The sequence below is a fragment of the Rhopalosiphum padi genome, chromosome 2 (assembly GCF_020882245.1).
Source record: "Rhopalosiphum padi isolate XX-2018 chromosome 2, ASM2088224v1, whole genome shotgun sequence".
In the NCBI taxonomy this organism is placed as follows: domain Eukaryota; kingdom Metazoa; phylum Arthropoda; class Insecta; order Hemiptera; family Aphididae; genus Rhopalosiphum; species Rhopalosiphum padi.
This window is the reverse complement of record NC_083598.1, coordinates 28,874,491-28,894,991: the sequence shown is the minus strand read 5'-3', so window position 1 is coordinate 28,894,991 and position 20,501 is coordinate 28,874,491. Positions and strand designations below refer to the sequence as shown.

Below are 20,501 nucleotides of genomic sequence, written 5' to 3'. Positions count from 1 at the left end.
AGTTGTTCACTTTTGAAAACTTAAAATATCTCTTTGATTTATCTATAATTTATCAAATTATATATTGTTCCCGCCAAATATTTACAGCAACAATTGATAATAAACAATAATTAGTAATCTTTAACTAACCCTTAGTAGTTAGTTGACGTACAGCACTATGGTCTATATTTAAGACTTAAGTTCACATCGGGTACTTGCTACTTACATACTTATTATATAGTTATTTTATACTACACATTATTTCAGTTTTCAGTACTTGTCTCTTATTGACATCGTCGTTTCCAATATATTCTTATATTTTGTAGTTGTAGACTGTAGTGTTGTAGTCTACTGTAAGGCCAATAGCTTATTGCTTAGTATCAACGATTTTTTTGTTTTAAATCATAATTTATTTAAACTATAATTGTTCGTCCTATTTATTTAAACAAAATGAGTCTGTGGGCTGATAAATACCGACCTAATTCTTTACAAAAAGTTGATTACCACCTGGATCAAGCTCAACATTTAACAAACCTCGTTAGTACATTAATTAAATAGTAGATTAATCAATTTGTATTATACTTGTATAGTCATGTAATGGTTTTTTTAAATTATTCTATAGGTAAATCAAGGTGATTTTCCACATTTATTGTTTTATGGACCTAATGGTGCTGGAAAAAAGACTCGTATTTTAGCATTGTTACGACAACTGTATGGCCCCGGTGTTGAAAGGTTACGCACTGAACATATGAACTTCATGGTATAAAACTAATATAAATATATGTCATCCATTAATTGATTAATTACTTAATTGTTGTCTATAGACTCCTTCAAATAAAAAATTTGAGATCATGACTGTGGCTAGCAATTATCATATAGAAGTAAATGCTAGTGATGCAGGTATGTATGACCGCATTGTAGTTATGGAACTCATAAAAACTGTTGCACAAACTCATCAATTAGATTCAACTAAGCAACGGCATTTTAAAGGTAAAACACACCTCAGGTAGACATTTTTTAATATTTTTCTGTTTTTTAACTCTTTATATTTATGTTACAGTTATCTTATTAACTGAAGTGGATAGGCTTACTAAAGAAGCTCAGCAAGCCTTGCGACGAACAATGGAAAAATATATGGCTACTTGTCGTATTATTTTGTGTGCCAATTCCATTGGTCAAGTGATTCCAGCTATACGTAGTAGATGTTTAGCTGTGCGTGTTCCAGCTCCCACTCATGAAGATATTTGTAAAATTTTAAAAGTAAACATCAATATTCAATAATTAAAAGATATACTTAAGTTCTTTAATAGATTAAATGCTTATATTCAATTGTTAAAAACAGTGCCGTTTTTTTATGATAAAGAGGGATAAAAACGTAACTTGACGGCACTTGCCTTGGTCTGATTTTAAAAATTCAATGAGCTGTTCTGGTTTTTACTTTTCAACCATTGTTGGTTATCAACATGTCTATTTTAATAATTGTTGAGAATATATAATATTGTGTTCTTGAAAATGATTATCACAATGATAATTAATCAGAAGCGTAGATAACTGAGTATTATTTTTCAGTATGTTCCTATAGCCACTTAAAGGTATATGTAAATATGATATGGTTTCTAATAAATGTTATTTGTGCTTTCCATCATGGTATTTGATTGTACTATTATTTTTTATCTACAGTAAAATTAACATTTGCATTTTATTTATTTGTTTCTTACATGTGTTAAAATGGCTATCTTGTCATATGCAGTCTACTGGCAAAATTGTGACTGCAGTATGTTCTTTATTATGTTTTACCTCTTAACAACTATATCTATATTTTAAACAATATATTCTCGTTATAAATGGATGATGTAAAAGTGGTTTTAATGACGAACAAAAATTCTTATAAATAAATAATATATTATTAAAAATTATTATATATTATCATTGTTTGTCGTCTTCTCATCATTTATTTCATTATCATTAATAATTATAAGTATAAAAATAATTAGAAAAAATAAAATTAAAATAAATAAATATAATACTTGTGTCATATTTCTCAGAAATGCATTAAATGTGTCGATAATTAAGATATGAATTGAATACATTGAGTACATAATGACAAGATAGCCATTGAAAATCACTATAATTATTTAATATTTTACAATATTATAGACAATTTGCAAAAAAGAAGGATTAGTATTACCAGATGAATTGGCTTTAATTATCTCTCAAAATTGTGAACGGAACTTAAGGCGAGCAATATTAATGTTAGAAGCTAGTAAAGTAAAACAGTTAGTATTTACATGTATATTATTTAATCTTATTAAAAATATTTAGTTGCATTTATAATTTATTAAATTTATTTTTAATTAATAGGTATCCTTTTGATGTAAAACAAAGTGTTGTTGTACCAGATTGGCAACTTTATATTGGTGATACCGCTAAACAAATATTAAGCCAACAAACACCTGGAAAATTGCTTGAAGTTCGATCTATGCTTTATGAATTGATAGTTCATGGCATTCCGACAAATGTGATTTTTAAAGTAAGTAAAATCAGATTAAATTATTACTAATACTGACACATTTTTGTTCATGAACATACAATTTTCAGTTTTTACTTAAAGAATTGGTGAAAAACTGTGATATTTCATTGAAACACGATATTGTTGAAATTGCGTCATTTTATGAACATAGTTTATTAAAAGGTAATAAAACCATGTTTCATTTAGAGGCATTTGTTGCCAAATTTATGTTACTTTATTCAAAGTTCATGGAAGAGTCATTAAATGGTATATTTTAATTTGTAATTTTATATATAGCTTGATTTCTGTTTACCTTAAATTAATTGTAAAAACATATATACATTGTACACTTATTTTTATAATACACAGGTTGAACATTTTTCTTTTAATATCACTTTCCTTTTTGCAGTGACATCAAACTCATATGTCATGTGTAGTAATTGCTTTACTTCTTAAATGGGTTTATCATATAAATTGGGTTGACTGGGAAAATTTTTAGATTACGCTTCACAAAAAAAGTGAGTTTGTGCCATTGCTTCTTTGTTAGTCTTATGACTCTACCGACACTTGCCTTCCACCTTTCCCTAGCCTGTTTCACTACAATGTTTCACCATTCCAAATCTTTCATACATTAGTTTTAGTTGTATGTTACATAAGCCATGATCCTGGACATGTTGTACCCTATCAAATTTTAGTTTTATTGGTATTTTCCTAATTGGTTAATATTAAGTAGCTAATTACTATGTAAATTATTTACATTTTTCTTTTGTTATACTCCACTGTATAATACACTTAATATAAAAAAAATATTAATTTTAAGTGTAACATTTTAAGTAATTTAAAATAATGTTAATATATACAAATATCTTACTGACACTTAAAAAAAAATAAGAATATGATATAGGTTTGATAGGTTATTAAGTCAGTTTTATATTATATTAATACATTATTTTATTACAAAACAATTGAAAGCAAAGATTGGCAATGATAATTTGAAAAACAGTTATTAATTTATATTTTAATAATTTTATTAATCATATATATACTTCAAATAGCTTTTATTAGTAATAAATAATAATATGATGTATAATGTATAATTTATAAAACCAATTTAACATCATTTTCAATTCAAGTAATAACCACTAAGATGTATGCTACATGTTTGTTGACAAGAAAACACAACACTTGATCCAGAATCTAATTGTACATCTATATTTGATTGGTATTTATTGCCTTCATGTAAGTGACATATTATTACCTCTTGTTCGTTTGCGGATGATTTCATTTTTAAAGTGAATTTAAATCTGTTGTTCAACACAAATTGAGGCGTCTCATATTCAAATGGCCAGTCCATTGGTCGTCTAATAAATGCTCCATAATCAATATCTATAACAGCCATGGTTAGACGTAAAGTCTTTTTTACTTTTACAGTTTTATTGATACCACATTTGGGACATAAAGTCTCTGTATGTTGTCGAAACATATTTATACACGAATTCACATCATTTGGTGTCAAAACTAATGAAAAAAAAGACATTTTTTTATGATACAATACAATTTACTAAGTATTACTGAAAATGCATTAAATAAATGGTAATAAACAATTTCTGGTAATATATATATATATATACGAAATTTAAATCTAATCTAAAATTAGGTTATTTTTAGGTCACTTATAAACTGTTAAGATAAATAAATGGTTTACATAAGTTCTCACAATAATAATTTCATTATTCTGTGGTTTGAAAATAAAAAAATGATAAATATATTCAATAAAATATTATTATTTTTATTAATATAAAATAAACAATAAATAACCAATAGAACTGACAAAACAATCTTAGTATTAAATCTTTTTGACAGAAACCACGGCTATAGATATCTAGCCGTGACAGAAACATACCTTATCTGTTTTATCCATTGTTCCAGAAAAAAAAATCAATTACGCAATAAATAATCAACATTAAATTCATAGGGTAATTAGTTCGGAACTAATTCCCCGAAAGTTGAATTTTGTTATATAAGTAGTTTATACCTCACTTATAAGTATACTAAAAGTCCTGACACTTACCTTGTGCGAAGCCCCCACCCATTTTATTCTGTTTGAGCAAAAACCATCATCAGTCATATGCTAAAACAAACTTAAACCTATGACAAGTTATGGAGCAGATAATTTTACATTTTATCTCGTTAAATTATTTCATCAATTTTAATTATCGTAAGTCATAATGTTGTTTTTATCGGTAGCAACGATATAATTGAACAAGTTGTTGACTATTACAATACCTATACTAAAAAAAAAATCGTCGAAAGCTGAATTCTGGTACCATATAGGTAATTTATACTTCACTTAAAGATATACTAAATGTCCTGAAACCTCCCTAGTTAGATAATATTCTTAATTATATTATATACCAATTTTGAGTCTTAACTATCACTAACAGCCAGTGTTTCTATCCCGCTCAAAATAGCTTTTGCTATATGTTTTATATGTGTAATTCGGAGACAACACATGAGGGTGTAGTGTCCTCTTAAGTCGTCCGTAAAGTAGGTAAAATAATAATTGAAAAACCTAGTAGAAAAAAAACAAATAAAATTTTAATATTTTGTAAATCTGCAAAAACGTTTTAAAAACGAAATTATTTGTTATTTTTATTTGCAATTGGTGGATGTCACACTTTCTTTCAGCAAGGTTAACTAAAACACCCAGAAATTCACGATTCATTATTATCTAATAACGAATCTTCGTCCCTTAAAGACAATGCTTGACAATAATTGTCATAGGTTGTTTTGCATATAACTGACGTTTTTGCTCAAACAGAATAAAAATTTTTTTTTTTATCTATTTTAAAAATATAATATTTATCCCAACATATTTATATATATTAAAAATAAGTTTATTCTATGGTTTTTAATTTTGATCCTAAGTATTTTTATTTAACTTGAAAAGCTGAACCAGTTATAAGTGAAAACAGTGAAAAGGGTGAAACTACGTACAAGGGGTAGGTGACAGAATTTTTAGTGTTTATAAGTGAGGTATAAACTACTTAATGTACTTATATACCAAAATTCAGCTTTTGAGGAATTAGTTTCGAACTTATTAGATTTTTTGACTGGGCTAAAAACGATTATTTAAAAAATAATCAATGTGTTACCTAAATCTTTTAATCTTGACATAGGTACTCCAACAGATATTCAAATTTCTAAGCCTTTTATGTTTTGACCCGTTTTTCAGATTTTTAAAAAAAAAATTTTGTACATATTAAAAAAGAAACATCTATTAACATTTAATTCTCTAGTATACATATTTTATAATATTGAAGCAGTTATACCTTCCCATGTAAAAATGTTATACCATATGCAAGTTAGTTTCTCAACTTTTATATCTTTTTTTCAGAATAGAACATTTCAATCACTAAGTTTTTAAATTGAAAGTACACTAATTATTTTTTAACCATTACAAATTCAAATATTTTAGAATTTACTAATTCAGTTATTAATTAGTTCAAAATATTACTGGCATACAAATTCAAAGGAACAATAATGTATAAATGAAATTAAAGATTTGTTTTAGTAATAAATTATATGAAAAAAACTTTAGTATTATGCATAAGACAATATTAATAAACTTATATTTTTTTTTATAAAACTGTCCTCAAGTTAACCTATCTAGAATATAATTTTAAAACTTAAGGTTGGAAAAACTATCTGATTTACACCCAAGAATTAGAAAATAATATACTACTGATATTAGATTTCTAGAAATTACATTTAATAAGTCTCCTTGATAAAAATAAAACATTAGTCTTTAGTACTTTATTCATATGATAGATTAAAACAATTGAAACATCAATATACTATTAATAAATTATAAACATTTAGAAGAACTAAATTCACATTATTTGATTAAATATAAGCATCTACAAAAATTAAGTCGTTTAAAACATCAATTGTTAACCAAATTGATAATTACTCAGAAAAAATAAGTTGGTTCATTAGGTTTTTAAATAAAAATGATCAGTTCAATAATTCTAAAATTAAGAATTAAAATTGTTTTATTATAAGTCATCCATATACAATTGGTAAATTATTGCCAAATAGATTAGACACAAATACTTTCTACAAATGCCAAAAAACGTTAGCAATTTAAAATATTATGATGTATAATAAACAATTGTATACTTAAGATAAAAATTGTCTCAAATTTAAAAACTATATTATATTAAAAATACAGCTTTTAATCTTGTTTTATAACAAAAACGGAATACTGATATTCGTTGTTTGTGGTTGTTGTAAAAAAATTATTGGTAATTAACAAATAATCATAGGAATATCAGTCAGAATAAAAGACATAATGGATTAACTTAATTAACATGTTTTAGTTCTACGTCAAAAACTAAAGTACTATTAGGTGGAATTTCTGGTGGACTTCCTTTAGCACCATACCTGAAAATAAAAACACACAATAATTAATTATATTTTTCTTAAAATACATTCTCAATATAATAACAATTTTCACTATAAACTACCGTTACTGTACTACTAACATTTTCATTTTTTTTTTTTTTGCATTATTTTAACAGTTAGTATTTTATTGCTAATGAATTATAAGAATTGGATATCAGAAGAAGAATATTGCACAATATTTATTAAAGAATAATAGTAACAGTATTATACCAATATCCCTAATATGAAACTATAAAATGTTTTTAATATTTCGGATAAATTTTTATTTTTAATAATTTGTAAGTTACCACAAAACAATGTTATCTAGTAAGTGTAAGAAAACATTACTTACGCCATATTTGGTGGACATATAACTTTTCTTTTGCCTCCAACTTTCATACCAGCAATACCAATATCCCAACCCTTAATAACTTCACCACGTTGCAATCCAAAAGTGAATCCAGCTCCTTTCTGCATTGAATCAAAAACTTTACCGGTAGATTTCAGGCGACCAATGTAATAAACTTTAACCTATTATTTATTTAAAAATTTATAAGTATAAAATTCAATTACTAAAAACTAATATTTAATTATTATTACATTTTTCCCTGGTTTAGCTACAGCTCCATCACCAACTTTTATATCATTAATGATAACTCCACCATTTAACTTTTGTTGTTGAATTTGCTTATCTTTGGGCAGTGGAGTATCTGGTTTGGTCTTTAATCCGCTAAGTGGAGTTTTAGGTTCCTTATTTTTCTTTTTTTTACTACTTTCCGTTGAGCCCTAAAATATTATTATGAAAATTTAACATAAATAAGATAAATTATAAAAAACAATTAATAAATTTACATTTATCAAAGTTTGATTAGCATCAGGTGTTTTGGGCATTGGTGTTTTTTGACCTTTAGGGGTTATCTGGTCTTTTTTAGGAGTCTTTAGGTCATTTCCATTCAATTGTTTTTTTGGAGTTTTTTGCTGTTCTTTTGTTTTTTTAGTCAATACTGGCACATCTTCAGTTTCATCGTCACTATCTTCTTCTTCTTCGTCTTCATCATCATCGTCATCATCGTCATCATCATCAGCTAAGTCACTTACTAAATATAAAGTTATAAATTAGTATCAAAAGAATTAATTAAAAATAATAATTGATCCATGTTAACTTGGTGAATGAACAAAATAAAAAACTATTGAGAAAATATCATAGAAGAAAGTATAGTTTAAATTACAAGACACAATATATTTATCTCTTAAGGTTCTAGGTGGTAATTATAGAAGATTGTTAAATAAAATTTGCAATTATTTTAAAAATTGTTTGGAAAAGATAAAAACATATATATATCTAAAAAATAAAAAAAAAACAACATAATTTTAATTATTAAATGAAATGATTTGTTTTAATTAATTTTTTTGTGGTAAATAAATGTATAAATATAATTTCATTACAAAAACTTACATTTCAATCCTTCGTCGTCATCATCACTATCATCTTCGAAATCCATGGTTTCATCGTCAGTTTCATTTTCATCATCACTTTCTTCATCAGACTGATTACTTTCATCCAATTTAATAGATTTATTTTTTTTTGAAATATTATCTTCTGACTTACGTTTATTTCCTGTAAAATATAAAATTAAAATTTTTATTCTATTCAAATTATATTTTGTTCACTTAAAAATAGTCAAGATACAACTCAATTGGACAACCAATTAAATTTTCTCTACCATGTAATCTTAGTCATATAACTGGTGTTGGGTGATGTTGTTCTCTTAGGCAATCGATTTTAATAGTAACTGAGGTAGTAGCAATATATACGACAAATTACCCAAGAATTCAAACACCATAAAATACTAAAATTTAATGAAAATAATAATAAAACTGGTACTTCATTATGTGTCTATATAATATAGTGTTTTAAAGTATGGAATAATTTATGAATAAAAAAATATAATGCCATATTTTGATATTTTTGAGTCCATTGTGTTTGTGGCTAGCATATAGATAAATACAATAGATAAAACAGGAACAATATTTATTAAGTGTATATGTTATATTTCAATAATTTAGCATGTGTTGATAACCATAAATTTATGGAATATTTTTATATATAGTCTGTCTCATGAAAGAACGGTACCGTTTCGCGCATGTAGACTGAGGCAAGATCTGGTGTCAAGTGTTTACTCCCTACCACGACGACGATCGTGGTACTAGTGGAGAGGGGATGCGCAAGAAAAACTGAATTTCGTCAAGACACGGTACTGTTTTTTCGTGAGACAGACTATAGACGATTATGATCAAGTAAAAATACAATATTTAGTATTTACTGAAAATAATTTAAAAGGATATGTAAAATATTATAATTATTTTAAAATTTATGGGTAGCATACTAAACAAAATTAATTTATATGTAGCATTTTCTACGTAAAAAATTACATACTTAGCAAGTTACCAATAAAATTAATACAAGAGAATTAAATATCAGTATTTAAGAGATATCTTTTTTTTTGAAGCTTTAGGGCTACAACTTACAAGTGGTTAAAACATTAGGTTATTGATGATGTAATAACATCAAAACTAAGTGACACTTAAATAATATACTTATTACACATATTATTTTTCATATGCAACTTATATGCACATAACTCGAAGACTAACTAAATGTGCAGAAAGTGGTATATATGACAAAAATTTACAAGCTAACAAAATAAATAGGTTCTTCTGTACACAGATTTGGTATGATATACATTAGTCATCCGAAAACAACACATACAGATACAATACTCTTTTATTTACAATAACAATTTTAATTACAGCAAACCTGATTATTTAACACGTTGAGTGCCTCTGTCGACAACAGTAGCGTTGCCTCTGGGGCCGCGGTCAACAATTTGTATAGGCATCTTTATGGGCTTATAATTTACTTGGTTATCAGAGCGCAATTCTTCTGTTTTTATACGTAGTTATTCAGTGAAATGTCTACTTTTAAACGGTGTATTCGAATTTAATTTTCCTAGGAAATAATTATTAGCGACGACGTTGCCGCGGCTATTGTTCATATTTATAGCTAATTATATTTATACATTATTCTTATAATATACAGTTATATATAGCTATTAATTTTACTATTTTATTTTTAATTAAACGAAAATAATAAAAGAACCTCTATAATATTATTTTGTATTATTCGTAAATCTATTATTCATTGCTACAGGTATAAGATACTTGTACATTTTATTATTGGATATTAATCATTCAGATACTAAATAATAATAAGTATATATGTAGCGAAAAAACCACCATATTGCACTGGAGAACGACATCATTGTGGGACCGATTACGCGCGATTATTCAGGCAATACGCGCTAAATTTACGTGGCACTCAATGTGTTAATCAGAAATTATTTTTTCATAAAATAAAGTTTTCATATAAGAACTTACAAAGAATAACTATATTTTTTTAAGTACCTTTTCCTTGTGTTGATTTCTGTTCAATTTGTGTTTCTTCATCTTCAGATTCGCTTTCTAAATCAGAATATAATTCATCATCGTCTTCATTCAAGTCCAAATATCCTATAAAAATAGTTTAAAAAAATATATTATTTTATATTATTTAAGTAAAATCCTAATTAAATAAATACCAGTCATATGTATGTTAGCAGTGGCTGATGTAACAAACTTCAAATCTGTTCCTCGTGGGAAAATATGATCCAATCGGCATTGGAACAATTTTGATGCTTTAGACAGGTGACAAAGAATTACCCGTGGATTATCATCAGTCTCGACATAAACAGTATGTACATCATCAGCTAAATAAAACAGCACAAACATTAACATATATTTATGTTTTTTTTTTTAAATCTCATCAACAATTCAAAAATAAGGTGCTCTTGATTTTTTTTTGTAAATTGTTAGTCAGACTTAGTTAAACTGTTGTAAAGGTTTCTAATATGTAATATGTATTTAGTGTCCACTACAGAATAGGCCAAACTCAATAGAATGGATAATTTGAGAATTCAAAAAGAAGTCCAAAGATAATCTACTAAGTAATAACAAAGAAATATTTAATTGTACCAAGTTATATGCTTTATACATACCCTTTTTAACAGTTTCTAAATCAAGTGTAGCCATTGACAGATGGAATGTATTTTCGACAACAGTGCTGTACTTTTTTCCTGGTTCCATTACTATGCCTGTTAACGGAACATCGTTAGTCAATAAATATGTACATTTCTTTAATATAACAAAAACACAAGTAGTTATGCATCATAAATGTTGATCTTGCCATACATTTAATAAATATATATTGACAACTGACTACAGTAAATCATTCAACACATAACATTACATACAAATGTTCAACAGATACACACGTGTTTATAAAAATCTTCTTAAGTACAATATACTTACTCCACATTTTGTAGGTGGTATAATATGACAGCTTAACAATAAAAAAATATAATAGCGAATAATTATAATATTGAAGATTTTTTCAATTACACGTGTTAAAATGATAGAATTTCAATGGCGAAGAAAAACGTGACTCCAACAAGACGAGGAAGCCGAAAATGAACGATGATCAGTGTTTGACGTTCATACAAAACACTATAGCCGAATAACATAAATGAACAAGGGTTACAATAAATAGGAGCCAACCGACCGATAGGAATGCGAGGGATAGTACACAGTGAATCCTCAGTATGACCATATTGAGGGAATCATTATAGATTATATTATTTGGCGCGTTTATTAAATTATGCATTATTTATTCAACAGTCTCAACAATATAATATATTATATTAAATTTACTCAACAGTCTCAACAATATAATATATTATATTAAATTTATTTTAGAAATTATTACCATTTATTTAAAAACTCCCTAATCTCCCCCCGTAAATACGGCACTGTCTGTGTGATCTCATATATGAAAAACTGGTTGTCGGTTGACAACTTTAATTATATCCAATTGAATATATATTATTGGTATCTAACCAATATTAATAAAAATAAATATTTAATATTTGCGAAGTTGAATAAGTGATTTTTTTATCAAAAATTCGTTATTTCAAAATGTATTAACATTTTTCACATAATTTCTAGTCAAAATAAAACAAAATTTTTTTTAAATATTTGTATTTTTTATCGTTATAATATTTTAAGTTTTTACTTTTATAAATGACATATTTTTTTTAATTTAGTATAAGAAGCAGAATATTTATGTATTTTATTATATTAGATTTGAGAAGCATAGTATACAGGGGCCGTATTTACAATTTTTGAGCCCTGTGTCAACCATAATTTTACGCCTCCCTCCACCAAAAAATAGATCCACTTTTTTGATTTTTCTTAAGAAGACACCGTATGTTGTCCTTACTAACGTTATAACAAATTTTCGTTCAGCAAAACACATTTTTTAATGTTAGCTTTAATATTAGAGTCATTGAACTCTATATGATATAGAGATTAATGATTAGAGTAAATTTACCCATTATCAAATTTAAAGGTAAGAATATCTAAAGAAAAATCAAAAAAGTGGATTATTTTTTGGTTGATGGTGGTGGGAGGGGGATTGTAAAAATATTGTGGAGGACTCCCTCTTAATACGTTTTTAGTTATAAATTATAATTCTTTATTTCGCTTTAATTTGTAAATTTGTCATGTTTTAATTATTATTATTAAAATTTAGATTTAACAACATATACTATTATACATTGTAAAAAAAAAAAAACTAAAGAACAAATACAAATGAATAAATGATTGCCATGTATTTAAATACTTTTCAAATTTATTTATTTTTCATTTTTCTACTAGTTAACTAGCCAAATTAATGTTGTAATAACTAATTTAAAATTGTCATGTTACATTCAACTTGGTATTATTAGAACTTTTTGTACCACTTACTTAATTCATTAATTGTATACTAAACATTGAAATTTAAAAAAAAATTTTTATATCATAGTAATTCTTTAATATTAGGTAGTAGGTACCTAATTAGTAATTGAACAGTTATTAATAAAATATTAATAAGAGGATATAAAAAGCAATTAAACAAAAATAATTCCCAAAAAATGTTATTGCATTTAAGTATATTTATATTTTGTAATAATCACATTAACAAATGAACGAGACATCAGCAATAGGGGACAGAGGTTCTCAACATTTATGAATGGAAAATATAAATAAAATATAGACAATTAGTATAATAATTCGTTTATCAAAAGTATTTGTAATTTTTACAAAAGTATTTGATTTTCAAATACAAATACATCCAAGACAGTATTAAAATACTTTCCAAATACTTATATTAAAAAGTATTTAAATACTTTACAAGACTGGTATTTTGAAACTTAAGTATCATCAGTGGTGCTAATAAAGAGAGAAGTTAATATGAGGGCTGTTTATCATTTATTAGTTTTATAACAGTGAATCTTTAACTTGGTTGATCTAGAATAGTGTTTCCCAATCCGTGAGCCTGTCAATTGTCATAGGTAGTCTGCAACCTGCGATTCAATAAAATGTAATGTAAAGTTATAAAAAAACACTTTTTTTTCCATTGTTTTGTGTGTACTCTTATTACGAACAAAAAAATAAATAACAATTTTAAATAAGAGTGAAATGTAAAGTACATGATAATTAATAATTTGAATTTATATTAATTTAAATATATTTACATAATTATACATCAGAAATAAAATAAAAGTAAGAAATTAATATATTCTTTACTTATTACATAATACAAAATAAATTCACAAATCTACTTTAAAGTTAATTTAATTTATATATTTATCTTTGCATGGTTTGCACATGTTCCTTTACTTCTTCAATAAGATGTATAGATCTTTTAAATTCTCCATATTGTTGGTTGAAATTGGTTGAAACATTTCTTAATTGATTTAAATTATGTTCAGTACGATCAATATTAGATTCTAACAATGAAAGACTTTTGACCGTTTGATTTAACATATCATGACTTTTTGAACTTCTGTGGATTTGCTTGATAACTGATGACATATTATTAATGTTTAATTTTACCCGTTCACTCAATAAATTTTTTGAATCACCAAAAAGGGATCTAGCACTTGTACTTGAAGCTGACGTCATTATCAATTATTACTAATACTGTATTGATTCAGCAAGTTTATATCACCATAGTCACCTAAATAATAATTTATTTAAAAATAGTTAATACTTTATGAATTATAAATTGTACAGGTTTAATAATAAAAAAAAACATATATATACGTTGAATTAAAACAGAATAATGCAAAATAAGTTTTAAATAGAAATTAGTAATTTTCATTTTTATATTTATAATTAACAATTATCAATCTCAAAATTATGTAATTTTAATCAAATTTATAAAATATCATTATTGAGTTTGAAGATTTAAATATCAGATATTATATCTTAAATCATACTAAGTGTAGTAAATACATTAATTTTGATAGTATAGTTACTACTTACATGTTAGGTACCTAGTATCTATTCATTTTTGGATCAATTAATCAGTTATAATTTAAAACTTATTTACATATTTTAATTATGACTAAGACTTTAAAAGTAATTAGTTTTTCATAGAAAAAGGTCAATAATATTCTAAACCAAATTAATTCATTAACTTTCAATTGACTAGAATGTCGAATTTATACTTACTTGCTTCTTTTGGTTATCCTCATTATTCGGAACCATTAATCTATAATTCTATTGTCTTAATTAGTTATGACTTATGACCGTTGATTTAAAATTTAAATGATATAATAATTTGGGTACAAAAAGTAAGATAGTTATAATTTTTTATATCTTTTTTATATTGAAAGGATGATTCATAATTCAAGTGAAGAGTCAAGACTATAAATAAGAATAAGTAAGTTTGGAGTTCACAGATTCAATACCTTAGAATTTACTATTTAGATCATAATTTATAACATACTTAGTAAATAAAACATTGAGTACATGATCTAAAGTTTAAGACTGAGGGTTAAGACTGTTAAGAGTTAACATTTATAAGTTGTAACATAGTACAATAAATATAATGTAATAAAACTTATAAGCCACAAGTAATCAGCACGATTGTATTAGATAGTGACTACAGTTAAAGCACAGAATAATATTATTCTGTGATTAAAGCATACTGGCCATACAGCCGTAACTATCATAATTCATAGATTAAAAAATACTATTACTATAGAGTATAGAGCACAAAAGCCACGAACTGCGAGTGCATATATAATATATTCTATAGACTATTATAGACTATAGAGTAATATATTCTGTGATATTAATCTATGAGCAAGAACCCGGGTGAAAAATTCATAGTCAAAAATCGTAGTGGAACTATTTACAATATCGAATGGTTGGTATTAATTTGATTTGAGGTTAGAGTTCGAACTCATAATTTCGGTTATCAGCTATAATTTCTTATCAAGGCAACAAAGGGCGCCGAACTCTTATCTTGTGGCTACAGATTCCGTCTTACTTCAAGTGCTTCAAGGAGACAATTCGACATTTTTATTGACTGGGTCTCTACTCTCTCTTTAAGGTCTTTAATTAAACCTGTCTAAGTCAGGGGCGTCATTTCAATATTTGCTAGAGTAGGGCATAATAATGACTGGCCCTATGACTATAAAACTTTTGACTATAAAAATGTGTACAAAATATTTTAATTTTTAAGACTTAGAATTCTGATAATGTTATAGAAGTGGTAATTTGTAAAATTTGTCAAGTTCTGTGTGTGTTACTGTGTTCATTTCTCTGCATGTATTCGGTACTACAGTACTACAGTTGTTTCTATAAAAGTTATGGATAGTTTGGATATTTTTGAGAGCCAAAAGAGCAAAGAAAAATTATCATTTAAAGAATATACGTATGTTGTACACAAAGAGTGTTTGAATTTTATACGGTGGAAATTCTGCAAAAAACATAGCTATAAATGTCCATGCATTTTAAAAACTTCCGTGGATAAAAAGCATTTAATTAAAATTGATCATGAACATAATCATCTTCAGTCTTCACCCCTCGTTTGGACTTAAATTATCAAAATAAAAAATGAAATGTGGGCAGATCATGTAAAACTTGCTCTGCAAAATATAGGAAAGTCTAAAACCAAATACTCAAAATTAAAAGCCATTCAAAAAATAATTATATAAAAACATTATATGAACGGTTAAATACTTGCAATCAAATTCAAGTGGACACATTTTGAGAAAACGACTATAAAATAGGAATTAATAGGTTATAGGTATTAATATATAATTTTTTTATGCATTATAATTGACATTTAATATTATTTAAGTTTTAGATTATGAACGAAGTGAGGATTGTATTTGTATTGATTTACAATTTTTTTTTTTGTGTCTGTCACCACGATATGGAGTAGAAATATATGTTTTGATTTTTGACTTCAACCTCTCTTTGAAAAGGAAAATTCATCTAGTTGGTACTTTGGGGGGTCAAAAGTAAAATATTTTTAGTAGTTTTCAAAAGCGTTAGGAAAACCCCTAAAAAAGTGACGGAAAAATGGAAATTATTACGCATAATCAGTTTTTGACAAAATCGATTTTTTAATTTTTCTGTAATTCAAAAACAAAACATTGTAAATACTTGAAATTTGCACCAAATGTTTATATTAGCGTTATCTATTTACGATTAAATTTTCAAAATATATTGACTATTTTTAAGCTATTTATAGACAGTTGAATTTTTCGATTTTTCTAAGTTTTTTTTTTGAAATGACTGTAAAAAAAAATTGGCTATCCAAAATATCTTTAAAATTTAATACAAGGTTTATTATAAGTTGTAATTATCGTAATAAAAAAAAATCAAAAATCGTTGATGGGCAAGATGTAAAAAATCCTTAAAAAGCCTGAACCAACTTTGGTTTAAGTCCGGCCCGGTCCAAAAAGTTCTATAAAAAAAACCCGATTTTGCCCTTTTTATTTATTTTTGAAGGCCCGGTCCTTGTAGGTTTTTAGTACGTATGTATGTATTAATTATTTTATGATATACTACAGAGTACAGACTTGTCAGACTTCTATATTATATAGTAGGTATATTCTAGAATAATCAGTAGAATTAAGATTATAGAAAACCTGGCCCGTTTATATGCATCCGGCCACTGGCTGTCCTCATTTGGCTACTTTAAAATCTAGGTTCGGGAAATACATACTCCTAGCCCCTCTCTAAATGACGCCCCTATATGAGCAGCCACTATTCCAGCGGCCCTATGCCTCTATCGTATCAAACATTTAACCAGCCCATAAAAATCAAGGTTGGGGCAATTGCCCCGCCTGTCCCCTCCCGAATGATGCCACTGACTCCAAGTGTAACGTAAATTCCTTCTCCAGATCTTTGTCTCCAATTTTAACCTCCTACTTTCTTAATGATACTGAACGAGTTTCCTTCATTAATGATCTTGGTATTATCTACTCGCCTAATTTTGTTTTAGTCTCCACATAAATGTTATGGTTCACAGAGCACTCAAAGTTCTTGGTTTCATCATACGCAACCCTAGGGCACTAGGCCTTATGCCTTTGTCAGGGGCGGATAGGCTAAATTAATGTAATCTGGAAATATATTGAAAGGGCCCAATAAAAATAAATGAAATACATTTTTACCATGCACATGTAATACATTTTTGTATTTATTATATGTATACTCTAAATTATTTTTGTATTTAATTATTTATAAGTTCTAGCTTATTGTGTCTATATAATCATTAATCATATATATAACATACAACTTTTTACCATATTTGTATACTATGTAAAATTGGCGTTTTGGCATTTAATAAACAATAATAATAACTATATAAGCTAATATTATATCTGTAGTCTATATAAAAATATTAAAAATATATACGTACCTACAACTGTTTTGTTTGTATTTAAAGTTTAAAATTACGAAAATTATAAGTTATAAGTATTTTTTTTTTTTTTTTTTTTTTTTTTTATTTAGAACTTTCAGCTACAGCTATTATAGTTCGACAATTACAGTATACAATTAAATTAATAATATTAAACATGATAATAATAAATCTGATTAATACAAATAATGATAGACGGTAGAAAATGATTTCGTATCCAATTAAGATTAAGTAACATAATCACAGAATATTTAATAACAACAGTTTAGATATTTATGATTTCGCGAAGTTTGCAATTAAGGAGATAAGGTATTCTTAGAAAGTAATGTGTTTAATAGAGAGGATAAAAGAGAAATCAATGGAGTAAAGAGGGAATTAAGTTGCGTAATAAATTGGGATATAATATTGGAAATAGGTTCAGAGTTTAAATTATTTGAATTGCCCACAGTTGCTTCTGCATAAGTCCTAGGTACTCCTTTGCGTCGGGTGTGAATGGACGGGGGCTTATCTGAGACTGGCAAGACTCTTGTGAGCACTTTAGTGCGTTTTTTGATAACGGATTGATAAACACGGCATCCTTTGTAATTGGCCGTGTGAACCTCAGAACAGAGCGCGCATTTGGCTGGACTAGCTCGATCCTTGATACAGTCCTCGGAGCGATGGTCTCCACCGCATTTGACGCATCTAGATTCATGTTGACAGTAGTTATCGGTATGGCCATAGGCTTGACAATTGTGGCACTGTGGTGGACCACGACGGGACAAATGAGGTTTCTCGATTATAACTTTGGTATTAAGTAGCGAAGTAATATTAAAGATATCATTGTTGTTATTCTGACGATTTAAATCAACAAAAAATAATGGGAGACCGCATTTATTTTTATTTTTGACATTAATGACTTGTTTCACCGAATGTCCTTCCTCCGACAAAGCCAGAGAAATTTCCGAACACAGTGTGGAATGGTGGAGATTTCGTATTGCGACTCTGAATGAGCGATTAACGTGAGCTTGAAAGGTATGGAAACTAGAATCAGTATCCTTGAGATGAGTCAAAATAGTATTGTAGTTATATACACCCCTGGGATAAACGATTAGGTATGATTTAGTGGACTTACAGGTAAATGCGTTAGGACCAGTTATCTTTGTTAGTACATTTGTGAAAGCGGAGAAATTTGAGATGTTGGAGATGTAAAACGGTGGAGCCCGTGGCGTGACGTCTTGTACATCGAGCGTTGGCTGCTCGATACTTTGATTTGCAGGACCCGGTTTTTCGTTACAAGCTGATGCACTGTTGGTGGATGTGATAAATACGGTGTCACTAGAATCCTCGGAGTACAGAGCAGCAAACCGATTGGGTGTAACGAATATTTTTGGTTTTTTATCGGCAACTTTTGGAGAAATTGACGAATTAGAAAGATTACGTTTGTTAGGCATAGACGTTTGGAGTGGACCGCCACCGGTGTCGTGGACTTTGTCTGCCATATTATCGGACGGCAAATGCGATAACGGAACTCATAAGCAACTACGTGCGTGCACATTGAGCGTTATAGCCGGACTGAAGTTATAAGTATTAAGTAGGTAGAATTGGAACTGAAAAATATATAAATATACCTATAACCTATTTTCGTTTTAATTATATAAGCATAATTATTTTTTATAGACATTTGAAATTCAAATTTGGATAAAATTACATTCTTAAACCATGAATAACCATACCTATTCATTACTTTGTTATAGTTCAAAAACACTGTTGGGACATACAACTTTTACGTTTTACGTATTACAAACTACGGTATATTATTATATATTTTAATATTTTCAAATGCTAAATGTTTTTGCCTTTTTGGTAAAGCCATTGTTTACTATATAATCAATGGTAAACCATAACAATTAATTAAAAAAATATTAGTTTATAAAATTGCAATATCAATATGAAATATACATATATATTATAGTAATGTAATCTGACAGACCATCTCCGCTCAGAATCGTTTTTTTGTTTACAATAATGGATCATTAAATTCAAATTTAACACAAACGTTAAATACAGGCATACAGCGACTAATTCAACATCTATTATAGGTATACCTATAGTAGACTGCAAAGCAACCCCCACTTGCTAACCTTTTTATAATTACACTTATTGGCAAAATAATAAAATTAAGTAATCTATTTGTATAGTACCTGCCTAATGGTAGGCTGATTATTACCCTCTTAGTAGTTCTTATAAATTATTTAACTTATAATATAAAAAATGTTGATGTGTGGATGTGGGGAAACTAATTAAATATTTCATGGCTACGTTTCTGATATGTCAAGAAGAACAGGATTATAGAATAGGGCACATGCTTGTTGATTAGTAGGGCTCGGAAGTTGTTGCATTTGCATGATTTTTTTGAACCGTTAGATTTATTGCTAAGTGAGCTAGAAATTCATTCCAAGACACCACGAAAAACATATCAAAATTTTTTAGTGCATATTTTTGCATATTTGGTGATTTTTAGATTTTAGAGCATATTTCTTAATTTTACAATTTTTTAGAGCATATTTTATAATTTATGGAGATTCCATATGAAAATTTGTAAATTTGTAAATAAAAAAAATAAATACATTCATATTGAGAGACCTTACTAGATATTCTTGTATCGTATTTTTCAAATTTCTATTTGATATTAAAAACAATGTTTTTCCCCTATAAAAATATAAT

At 27.1% G+C, this 20,501-nt stretch overlaps 4 protein-coding genes across 4 annotated transcripts; 1 reads left to right on the top strand and 3 right to left on the bottom strand.

Moving 5' to 3' along the window:
* The first annotated feature begins 118 nt into the window (after nucleotides 1-118).
* LOC132919388 (replication factor C subunit 3) lies at nucleotides 119-2,877 on the top strand. The gene is made up of 7 exons (XM_060980966.1): nucleotides 119-516; nucleotides 602-739; nucleotides 804-969; nucleotides 1,040-1,239; nucleotides 2,137-2,255; nucleotides 2,341-2,509; nucleotides 2,578-2,877. Exons 1-7 carry the CDS (start codon nucleotides 430-432, stop codon nucleotides 2,764-2,766), a joined length of 1,068 nt encoding a protein of 355 aa, XP_060836949.1. The 5' UTR covers nucleotides 119-429; the 3' UTR covers nucleotides 2,767-2,877.
* Nucleotides 2,878-3,331: 454 nt separating this feature from the next.
* LOC132919392 (uncharacterized) lies at nucleotides 3,332-4,064 on the bottom strand. Its single transcript, XM_060980970.1, has one exon. It carries the CDS (start codon nucleotides 4,023-4,025, stop codon nucleotides 3,612-3,614), a length of 414 nt encoding a protein of 137 aa, XP_060836953.1. The 5' UTR covers nucleotides 4,026-4,064; the 3' UTR covers nucleotides 3,332-3,611.
* Nucleotides 4,065-6,525: 2,461 nt separating this feature from the next.
* LOC132919387 (46 kDa FK506-binding nuclear protein) lies at nucleotides 6,526-11,552 on the bottom strand. Its single transcript, XM_060980965.1, has 9 exons — nucleotides 11,342-11,552; nucleotides 11,029-11,124; nucleotides 10,573-10,740; nucleotides 10,400-10,504; nucleotides 8,391-8,552; nucleotides 7,787-8,031; nucleotides 7,535-7,720; nucleotides 7,287-7,465; nucleotides 6,526-6,934 (listed from the first exon to the last, which is right to left on the bottom strand). The coding sequence occupies exons 1-9, from the start codon at nucleotides 11,346-11,348 to the stop codon at nucleotides 6,853-6,855; spliced, it is 1,230 nt and encodes a 409-aa protein (XP_060836948.1). The 5' UTR covers nucleotides 11,349-11,552; the 3' UTR covers nucleotides 6,526-6,852.
* Nucleotides 11,553-13,003: 1,451 nt separating this feature from the next.
* LOC132919393 (uncharacterized) lies at nucleotides 13,004-15,240 on the bottom strand. The gene is made up of 2 exons (XM_060980972.1): nucleotides 14,588-15,240; nucleotides 13,004-14,090 (listed from the first exon to the last, which is right to left on the bottom strand). Exon 2 carries the CDS (start codon nucleotides 14,033-14,035, stop codon nucleotides 13,718-13,720), a length of 318 nt encoding a protein of 105 aa, XP_060836955.1. The 5' UTR covers nucleotides 14,036-14,090; nucleotides 14,588-15,240; the 3' UTR covers nucleotides 13,004-13,717.
* Nucleotides 15,241-20,501: the final 5,261 nt, after the last annotated feature.

Excerpts from the sequence above, each read along its gene's own strand:
- LOC132919388 (XM_060980966.1), top strand. The coding sequence starts at position 430 with ATGAGTCTGTGGGCTGATAAATACCGACCTAATTCTTTACAAAAAGTT. Across the intron at positions 970-1,039 it reads TAAGCAACGGCATTTTAAAG|TTATCTTATTAACTGAAGTG; the intron begins GTAAAACACACC and ends TTTATGTTACAG. Across the intron at positions 2,510-2,577 it reads CGACAAATGTGATTTTTAAA|TTTTTACTTAAAGAATTGGT; the intron begins GTAAGTAAAATC and ends TACAATTTTCAG.
- LOC132919392 (XM_060980970.1), bottom strand. The coding sequence starts at position 4,025 with ATGTCTTTTTTTTCATTAGTTTTGACACCAAATGATGTGAATTCGTGT.
- LOC132919387 (XM_060980965.1), bottom strand. Across the intron at positions 10,505-10,572 it reads TGCTAACATACATATGACTG|GATATTTGGACTTGAATGAA; the intron begins GTATTTATTTAA and ends CTATTTTTATAG. Across the intron at positions 7,466-7,534 it reads TAGCTAAACCAGGGAAAAAT|GTTAAAGTTTATTACATTGG; the intron begins GTAATAATAATT and ends AATAAATAATAG.
- LOC132919393 (XM_060980972.1), bottom strand. The coding sequence starts at position 14,035 with ATGACGTCAGCTTCAAGTACAAGTGCTAGATCCCTTTTTGGTGATTCA.